The sequence below is a fragment of the Rhyacophila brunnea genome, unplaced genomic scaffold, assembly GCF_057557595.1.
Source record: "Rhyacophila brunnea isolate RB1 unplaced genomic scaffold, BYU_Rbru_1.0 scaffold_5, whole genome shotgun sequence".
Taxonomy (NCBI): Eukaryota; Metazoa; Arthropoda; class Insecta; order Trichoptera; family Rhyacophilidae; genus Rhyacophila; species Rhyacophila brunnea.
In genome coordinates, this window is record NW_028233170.1 from 50,659,247 (window position 1) to 50,670,226 (window position 10,980).

The 10,980-nt window shown below is 31.2% G+C and overlaps 1 protein-coding gene across 1 annotated transcript in view; it reads left to right on the forward strand.

Moving 5' to 3' along the window:
- Window positions 1-10,950, forward strand: part of Ndae1 (Na[+]-driven anion exchanger 1) — a 119,602-nt gene extending 108,652 nt beyond the window's left edge. The window contains exons 11-13 of the mRNA XM_085955454.1: window positions 4,105-4,325; window positions 5,349-5,451; window positions 9,550-10,950. Coding sequence (XP_085811580.1) covers window positions 4,105-4,325; window positions 5,349-5,451; window positions 9,550-9,639 — 414 coding nt within the window. The 3' untranslated portion in view covers window positions 9,640-10,950. The remainder of the gene's footprint in view (window positions 1-4,104; window positions 4,326-5,348; window positions 5,452-9,549) is intronic.
- The last annotated feature ends 30 nt before the right edge of the window (window positions 10,951-10,980 follow it).

The following is a 10,980-nucleotide window of genomic DNA, read 5'->3' on the forward strand; positions in this document are numbered from 1 at the left end:
ACTTTCATTTTTAGTAAGTAGGTACTTTTTATATTACCTACATATTGAATTATATTTTAATTAGTTGACTAATAATCATCTTAATTGTTGTAATTAACCTTTTCTATGCCTCACGATATTACTATGGCGATCTGACAGGCCGCAGATTTTACAAAAATCGCTGTAATACCGATAATTTGTGGCTTAGTATTTCATAATTATTCAAACAGATGTCACTCTGTTTAATTTTTTGGATTATGTAAATCAATCGACAGTGGCTAGTAATTTGAGTTTAAAGTCGGATGGAATAACTAGCAAAATTTGTATGTGTGGCCTGTCGATAAAGGCCTCATAGAGCGAGAAAACTCGCTGAAGGCACAGAACCGGTTAAATTTTGACATCAAAGTAATATTGCTTAGACCTTGGAGGTATCAGAAGACTGGATATTACAAACACCCATGACACATTTCATATATTATACGTATTATAATATTTGGATAGTGATAATATACAATACGGTAATTAAATAAACAACCTTCGTCTTTTTCATTTGAAATATCGAAACTGACTGAACCAATATTGATTTATTTAAAAAATAAAAGTCGTAATAGTACTACAAAATTAAAGTTGTTTCCTTGAAGGTTTGACAGTAACAAAAAATTCAACATTTTAATAGATTTTGTACCTCCATGGTCGTCGGTCAATACAACATATTTTATAAACGTAAATATTGCAGGTTGATTAAATAAACTAGACTTAAGTACCTTAATTAAGCAACCCTAATGATGCCTATATTAAAATATGATAATTGTTATTGACCTGTGTGATAGTTGTCAATTACATTTCCAAGTGCACAGTAAAACCATTAATAATCCACATAATTGAATGAGCCACAACATGCCTTTCCCATAGAAAAGAGTGAGTTAGGGTAATACCAGTGTCTTAGATAATGGCAAAAATAGAATAATTTGTGTATCTCTATAATATAATATCCTTATCCTTATCTTAGTATAATATCCACCTCACACAATAGTAAATAAATAAAATAATTATAACAGTTTTTATAATATAAGTTTTATTTTCATTATGATCATTAATAAAATTACCAAATCTTTATTTAAAACTCATTGTATTATAGAAGTTATTTTTTTCTACGGGCTATTTTTAGATCGTATTTTGTAATATAAACACATTAATTTTTATTTTTTTTTAAATTAAAATTTTCAAATAAGTATTACCATTTCGACAATGTGTCACCATTTAACATATTATTATAAGTTCTTTGTAAGTATTTCACAAACTGTCACAATCATGATTTTTTTTTTTAATTATGCTGTGATAATTTTGTTAATTATTATTGTTTTTAGGGAAAGAAAGATAGTGCATTATTTCCAGGAGTATGAAAATTTATTAGCAATATCCTTCAATGTAGACCATTTAATTATTTAAGTCATTATCGGAATCCTTAAATATGCCTGTAGATTTTAACGTGATACTGTTGATTGATATACAATATATTATGGAAACAGCCAATGGTAGAATTTACAGATTTTAGAAAAGTAGATCGATCTTATTGAGCTAAATAATACAATAAAAAAATGAGCTTTAGAAAACATTAAACCTGTGTTGTTATGTTTTTAATTTATCAAAATAGTCAATTGATAAGTAATTTCGAAGTGAAACACTAAATACCATAATGTTTATAGAAAGAACATAATATCATAATCATAAAATCCAATCACTAGGGTGATTTTACTATTGACACATATTCAATATCCATATATAACAAACTATTGTTTAACATTGAAAGTAGAATGTAATGTGGTATTTATTGAAAATTAGTATTTCTTATGTATATTACTAAAATAATTCAAAGTTCCCCAAAGATTACAATTGTGTTCTGTTTGATTCCATTTCTGTAATAGATGTTCTGGAATGTTTAGTAAAATGACAAATGAAGATGCATGCCAAAATTACTGATATTATATTTCAATGTTGTTTAATCACAGAAAATTCATCTAGAAAAAAATCCCATTCTGTTTCCGCCTGTCATACTTTTTGGTTGAGTTGCTTAACGTGTGCCAATTTACATCCCATTACAATTTTATGTTTTTATAAGAGTCTGTATTCAAATAAGTGATAAGCGCTAGTCGTTTTGTTTCTGTATATATCAATAATAATAATTATTATAATATTAATAATCCAATAATTTGTTTCATTTGTGATAAGACATTTACTTTTATGTCTGGCTAAAAATATTTTACCAAGTATTGAGCCTTACCTATATGCCTTAAGAAAACAATGCCACAAAATATTTTAAATCTTTTAAAGTAATTGTAATTTTTTAGCAACTGTGTTTATTTTTTTCATTTAAAAAAATACCAAATCAATTATTGTGGATAATCATTAAAAGAAAACGTTTTATAGTAACTAAATCCTCGATCCAATAACTCTACCTACTGATAAAAAAAAGTTTTTGAAATATTTTTGAACATTTTACCCTGTTGTCGTGGAATGTTGTAATTTTTTGTAACCCGTATCAATGACCTCGGGAGAAATGTAATCAAAATGTGTGTATTGTTATTTTATTAGTTATCTGTCTTGTGCCAAATGAATAAACTTATGTTGAGTACATACTGTTAATATTTTTATTTGTTTTTTATTTATTTACCACATAACCGCCAATCCCCCATCATGCCATCATTCATCAGTAGAAAATTATATAAAAGTCCCGTCAGACTAGATTACAAAAAGATTTGGCGCCATGATCATGTAAGGCTAAGTGAGTACAATAGAACCTAGACAATATTGGTAGATAACGACAAGTTTAACGTGATGCTTCGTGCCATAGCTGCCAACGCGGCAGCTATGGTACGGAGGTCATAGACCGTGTCAATTCAAAAACAATTTACCACTAATTGTTTGGTTATGAAAAATATGTTAAAAAAGTGTTAAGTTTATATTAGCAGTCCGAGAGTTTTTAACAGAAAAAACCATGATGTAGTTATTTTCTCAAATTGTTCCACTAAAAAAAACTTTCAAGGCAGATTCAATAGTTGATTAAAACTACTAAAAACAATATAGGTAATTAAGATGGTGGAAAAAATATATGTTTAAAGAAGATGGTAGAAACTTTTCATTATAAATGATATTAATTGGAAAACGTTGTTCACTGTAGGCATTTAAACATAATTATACTACATTGATTTATTAACTGCATCAACTAGATCAGCGTTTCCCAAACACGACACAGCCGTGACCTAATATATTTCAGTCTAATTTTTCAGACTGTTATGCAACATTTCTTCCAATTTGTATGTGTGTGCGGATGTGCAGATGGATCATAAATCATCTGAGGGGTAAATTTTGTAGGTACATAATATATTCACATTTTTTTGCATAGATAAATGAACATGTCACGTAATCTTAGTACGGAAAAAATAAGTACCATAATTTTTAATTTTGGAAATTTGAATAGATTGTTTCGATCACTTTTACTAACTAGATTGAAGGGACAATGTGATCGTACATAGAACACTGATTGTTTCTCCACATTCGTCCTGTGAAAAATGAGTCTGTGAAGAATGTGCAAAATTTTGTGGGTGTAATAAAATGTTTAGTCTATTTAGGCAGACAAAAAATCTGTTATTGCATACTAGTACTTTCTATAAAACTTATGTCTACTATTAAACTGATGTCGGAAACATTATTGTGCGGCAAGAAAAGACACAACACATCATTTTCGCTATGGTTAGTAATTCTTTTTTTCCATTTCGAGTGACTGGTTTTTAAATGACACTTCAATTTTATTTCGAAGGTTTCATAAATGAAAATACAAAGATTTCATTTTTTCCGAAGACATACCGAAGACAATCAGCATTTTCAACATGACACTGACACATGTAATAAACAAAAAATAACGAATTTGATAAATTTAATGTAATAATTTATATTTTCGGTACGATCCGTGGCGACACATAATATTATTTTGCAACCCACAAAAGGGGAAACGCTGAACTAGATTATGATACTGAAGGATAAAGCAAACGGTCGGATTGGATCGGTTTGGTAAGGATACTGAATAATAAGTTAACATGCTGTATGGGGCACCCTCTGTCTTTTCAGGATGTTCCTTGTGGAAACCCTCCCCCGTACCCCGGAAATGTACAAATTCCTCTCAATAATGGCAACATCATGAAAATTCCAATCACGTCCATAAATATTTCGGAAGAAGTAAAGAAAACAGGCATATGGAAGCAAGTCAATAATACCAACGCTAAAAACTCTCTATCTCCTCCAAAGAATGACACTAACAAAGCAGAGAAAAAGAGTCCCAAGGCAAATGGGTAAGTAATACCTTAACTTCCCAGTTCTCATTTCCCAATGCTTCAATACTTATTTCCGGTCAAGAAGAAAAAATAAGACATCATTTGTAATGTCTAGTAAACAATATATTCTCCTAATTAAATTTTAAAACCTGCTGCTACTTACAAAATGTAGCTTCTTTTATCAGTGTGATTCAATTCCAATTTTTAAGATTACCCATTAAAACAAGACTATTTACTATTGACTAAATACAAATAGACAAGTCGATGAATATTTTAAAATTAACAAAAAACTTTATTTTAAAAGCATTATTCATAGTGACATTAATTTTGTGCAGTTAATAATAATTAAAGATTACATATTATTATTCATATGATTCACAGTGACTATACCCAAATTTGAAAGTAATTCATTGCTATTAATCATTCTGGCAACTACAATCAAATGTTTTGTAATGATTGTGTTATCAAAATTAATTCGGTATAATATTCATGTTCAAATGAGGTGAACGTTTGACAGAAAAACAGACTGAATATTAGGTAAAATTATTATATTATTGTTATCATAAAGATACCACAATACGATAATAATCTAAATTAACACATTTTGTAGAATTGCAACAAAATCACAAGCAACAAAATTGTAAAATACATTAAAAACAAGCGATTTTTGAATACATGACTGTGAAGCGATTTAATAAGTCCTAATTTGTAACTCACGGAGTAGTCCAGAGTGTCTTCCTCTATAGCTATGGGTCGCAGATTTAAATTAAGGTTAAAATTCATGTGTTATTTTTTTTTAATGTGAATTTCATCCTAAGAGAGTAAGGACCCAATAAGTTGCGCACGGCTAACAACCATTCCACATAAAGAATAATCTCTCAAAATAACCTCCACTCTGTATATTTCCTTATGTTCGAAACTACATAAATGGTAATATTTAAAAATATATACAGTGATGAAGAATAGGATTGATTTATCATCCACTGGAATTGTATCTCATTAAAATCTCAACTGCAATAAAGAATTGTTTAATATTTTCAGATCAAAACATAAGAAATTGACAAAAGAGGTACAGTCCGAAGTAGACAAGCGACTATCGACAATGCCCGAAGAGGAAGAAGACGATTTCCCCATAACGGTGAAGGTGGGAGAGTATACTTCTGATTCAAGGTTTTAAGTGTGGGCCAAAAATAGCCGAATATGTGACTTACCAACTGTGAGAATGTTTTCCACCTTGCACAACCAAGCATTGTAGCACCCTATTACTCGAAAACCCGTGCTAACGGGCACTTGTTTTGTGCACTTTGATGTTAATATCCAATTAATGTGAGTAGAAAACCAGAATACACTACGATACTAGATAACCAAGTAGATATTGATCGGCTTACCGCAGACTATAGTTTATTCCCTTTTATTTAATTAAGGAAATTTTATATACCTATTAATTAAAAACATATTAATTTCTTAGCGACATCAAAAATCATCCAGATCTACCAAAAAGAATATGCACACAGAAATAGATTGTGAATGTGAGTGTCAAAAATATTAATACTTTTATTAACTATTTGACTCCCAGTTCACAAAAGCTGCCAACGCCATAATTGTTTTTTTTAACAAAATATTATACATTTACAAAGGAAAATATATAATCTTTTTAGCACTACAACAGGTCATGATGCCCAATGACAGTAGTATAGTGAAAAAGTAGTATAATTAGTAATACATGTGAAACAACCGCAAACACCCAGGCATTGAGAAAATCACACGCATCGTCTCAAACTACAGAATTACATTAATTATTAAGAAGTATACTATATATATGTATATCTCCTAGAAACATAAATACTGATTTATCGTATCGGCAACATTTTCGCGAGGGGGACTCCAAGCCTGTCAGCACCTCAAACATCCACATACCTGTACTGGCTGCAACTATTCTAAAAGTGCACTTTAAGGAAGATGTGACTTGTGAAATTGGTGATAGTATAGTATGTATGGCCCACAACAATAATGTATAAATGATAAAAAATAATACATTAGATCGGTATTAGACTATCGAAAATCTTTGACAAAGATGTTTAATGAAGAATATTTTATAAAATCTTTTACAGAACAATAGTATATATTTTCATTAGTTTCATATATCACGACGCTACCTTATATCATAGATCTAGTCTATGGTAAAGAGTGGTTTGCAGCCGGATGAAATATTCTAAATAGAATAGATTGGCAAAAATGTATAAAAATCAACGTATATTAGTTAATGAAAAATAGCCAAAGCGTGCCATTATTATAATCTCACAAGTATCTTCTAAAAAGTCACGCACATATTATGACCTTAAATTCAATATTAAATATCAGTAGATCTATTGAAATTTCAGTAAACATAATATCACTGGGCTACCACTGTTGAGACAGATTGTTTCAGAATGGAAGGCGGCAAAAAATTAGCTGACAAAATTATTGATTGTAGAATACGAAAAATATTAAATACTATATAACACGTTCCACTAATGGCACGCGGACGAAAACCAATAAAAATTTTCAAAAAAGTTTTACAAATAAATATTACCTATACTTACTTACATTTTATAAAAAAATAATGACATTTTGTGATGACACATAGCCATGCGCCTTTCCTTCGGTTTTTAAAATTACCAATCGACGCGCATATCGCATTGTACAAAAAATAGCAGGCAAAAAAACTAGCCGACTGTGAAAAATTGTGCAACCTGCGGCGGCCCGCGTTGAAAATATTTTCCTAAAAAAAATTGTAGCAATCTGCGGCCCGCGCCGACTGTTTGGCACGTCAGACAGTCGAGAAATTTTTTTTTGTGAAATTTTGGCACGCGTATGTAAAGAGATTCGCCAACCCTGCTATATAATAATTGCCTTACCTATATTATCCAATCAATAGTGAAATAGCCTCATTGATTGACATGAAAGAATTATTAACTATACAAAGTAGAATATTTGAAATTCCAGATGTAAGGATTACATCGCCACTTTTAGGCTGGGAGTCAAAATGTTAATAAGAATACCCATCACATCTCTCTATTCTCTATTAGTATCTTTCAAACATTACCCTTCTTTCCTTCTTCTTCCTTGAACATGTAATGGTATCCATTTTTGTAGAATGCTCATATCATAACGCTAGCAGACTATCACTAAACCTAAAGGTGAGTACAGACTTGAGGCAGAGACTGCCTTAAGTCTAAAGACATGGTTGAATTCATGTTTATCAATAATAATTGGTGTTCACTTGTTTGTCAGCATCATCTTATTCAAGTACTACATTTATATGGCTGGCTGAACATTAATTCTATTTGAGAACTTCAATGGTATCATGGAAGATCGAAGAGTTCTTAAATTCAGTTTTGTTAATATGGATCTCCGCTTAAATACAGCATATAGCTGAAGAAGATCATATATTTTCCTCATTCCTATGGAAATCAAATACCTAATGAAAAACCTATAATATAAATTGATAAAATATAACTTCTTCTTCTTTGATGGTGCTACAGCTCAAGTCGGGCCCTGGCCTCCTCCACCGCCGTCCCCCAGCCGGAACGGTCCTCCGCACGTCTTTTCCAGTTCCTGATTTTTAGCAGCTGGTTGTCATCTTTTGTAATGTTATCACCCCATCGTGTGCGTAGTTTTCCCACTGGCCTTTTCCCCCCTGGGTTTCCTTCGAGGACCTTCTTCGGTATCCGTGACTCAGGCATGCGCTGGACATGGCCTGCCCAGTTTAGCCTCTGGAGTTTTATGAAGGTGGAGAGTTTTGAATCTTCGTATAAGCAATATAGTTCCGTGTTGTACCTAATTCTCCACTCCCCACCATCATTCATGGGTCCGTATATCCGCCTTAGGATCTTTCTCACAAAGCAGTCCACCATTTCAGCTGCTTTCATATTTAGCGTCCGTAACTCGCACCCATATGCAACGACTGTGCGTATGATGGTTTTATAGAGCCGGATCTTAGTTTTTCTGTGGACATTTCTGGATTTGAATATGGGCAGCAATGAGAAGTACGATTTATTTGCAGCGGTTATTCGGGCTTTTATTTCTTCCAGTTCCTCGTCCTCTTTTGTAATATTGGAATCCAGGTATGTGAACCAGTTGACAACCTCAAATTGATGGTTTCCAAAACTGGAACTTTGGCCCAGCCTACTCTGATTTTGTCGGCTTTGTACCATGACTTTAATTTTGTTTTCATTTCATTTCACAACTCACAACGCATAATAAATTGCTGCTATGTTAATGTTAATCCCTTTGTTTTTTTATACGCAGAGTGTTTGGTTGGCTTCACTGTTTGTTTGTTTATCTATATATATATCGATAGCTAAAGATATACCAACATAAATCGTCCATTGTTCAAATTTGAAACTATGCTCATCACTAGGCTTAGGATTCTTAGGTATTTAAATTTTTTTTTTGAGGGGCTCCACAACAAAATATCTATCTGTTTCAGACAATTTTGAAACATTTAAGCCCTATTTGTTAGGGTAGGTTTGTATCAAAGTATTAGCACTTATTGTAACCATTACAATAAGTGCTATATTTTAACAGCACCTCTCTTGGATAAAATTTATAGCGAGATAGACAGTTTTGACTGTTTAGACAGCTAACTTATTGTAACAATTATAATACCTCCATACAAATATGTAATAAATACTATCACTTTATCAGTTTAGCGGTCGATAGTCGCCTTGTGTATAGAATAGACCCGCGGAAATAGTTTCATTTACATACTCAATAATGACATGTAAAAGTGGAAAGAAGTTTTTCCATGTATAAAAATTTGCTAGGATCAAATCGTCAAAGATTCACTTTCGAAAATTTGAATCATTATTTTATTATTTATTGTAATAAAGCATTTTCTATTTGTGAATAAATAATAAATTAAACTGTTGAAATATATATGATTTATTGTAATACTTACTTAAATTTTTAGTACCTATTTTTGTTTTTTTGCACATAATTATGAAATTTTAATAAGATATTTTCCAATTATATCTACATATTTTAGGTACCTATTATTCATTTTTTAGCACCTAAAAATCCTAAGCCTACTCATCCCAGTATAAAAATTAGTGAATGATATGCCAAATGGTAACATGTGGCGATCATCCTCACTCAGTGGACAACTTATACTGGTAGATCTGTAACAGTAATTTAGCCAAAATGATATTCACAACTATTGAATTTACAATAATCTGGTCATCTACATACTTTGTTGCAGAGTGATTCTAATAGACCAAAAGACTGCTGGAGTAATGACAACCGAAAGAGAGATCTAAAGAAATGCAGTTCTGCCGAAACGTCTGTCTAATTAATATAAAGCTGGGTCAAAAACAATTACTTGCTTATAAGGTCCATGTATATTTTTAATTCAGTAACAAATGTATAAATGTTTTGAATTTGCGTAATTAGGTCAAGTAGCAAACAAATAATATAAATAGCTCTCCATATCTATTAGTTTTCTTCTGAGAATTGAAGTAATTCAAATTGCTTTTTTGATCAATCGGGATAAAACCATGTCTTAGTGCAAGAACGTAGTGGTCGCGCAGGGGCGGCGCGGCGCCGTCTTGCGAAACTCAAACGTATAACCGTGTGTAAAATGATCGTAGACAGTGTCTTTTTTGGGGCATAATACACACGGTTATACGTTTGAGTTTCGCAAGACGCCGCCGCGCCGCGTCCGCCAAATTACTACGGCCGAGCACTTACAGTAAACATTTACTAGATACAACATTTAAATCAAGCTACACAATAAACTATTTTAAATTTCATTCAGTAATTAATACAATATACTGTCATTGATTCTGCAATGTCTACTATGTGTATAAAGTAAAATTTTCAGTTGAATGATCCAACTTTGTAATATCTTAAAGAAATCATTACTCACTGACAGATTGTAAAATGTGTTTATAAGTTTTTGATTACCTTCACTGTGGACTGTTTTACATAATATTGTCTGGTCCCGTGGTCATAAAAAGCAACCTCTTCTTTTTTGACAAGAGAATATACAATTTGTAAAAGTTATACCTCTGAAACAATTACCAACAAAGAAAACACATTTGAATATTTTTATTATTCATAATGAATTACGATAGAAAACCCATGTCTTTGGACATATTTTTAGATTTAAAATTATAAATGGAAAGATAAAGGTTACTTCTTATGACCACAGGATCAGCTATGCATATCAATTCCTTTTTGCGGTTCTGATACATATGGTACAGAGATACATATTACAGAATCAATGACAATATGCAGTTTCTCACTTAATGTCAATAATCAATGAATTAGCTCCAAGTTATAATGTATTGTGTAATAATAATTCAATTAACCATTCAATACTGATGTATGTCGGAAGGTCAGGAACTACTTACCTTAATAATATATACTGCTATCAAACATTAACGGATGCCACTTTCAATTTGATATAAATACGCATTACATAATTTATATTATGTGTTAGTATAAATCGACTGTACTTGTAGACATAATATAAGTGTTTTGAAAGCAGCTTTTATTATTAAATTCCTGTAGATAAAATATATTTGTATATTTTTTATATCCAATTATTATATTTTTTATACAAAAAATTGCATAAAATGAACATTTTTAAAAAGCAAAGAGTTTTAGTCTCTTCAAACTCTAGAAATGA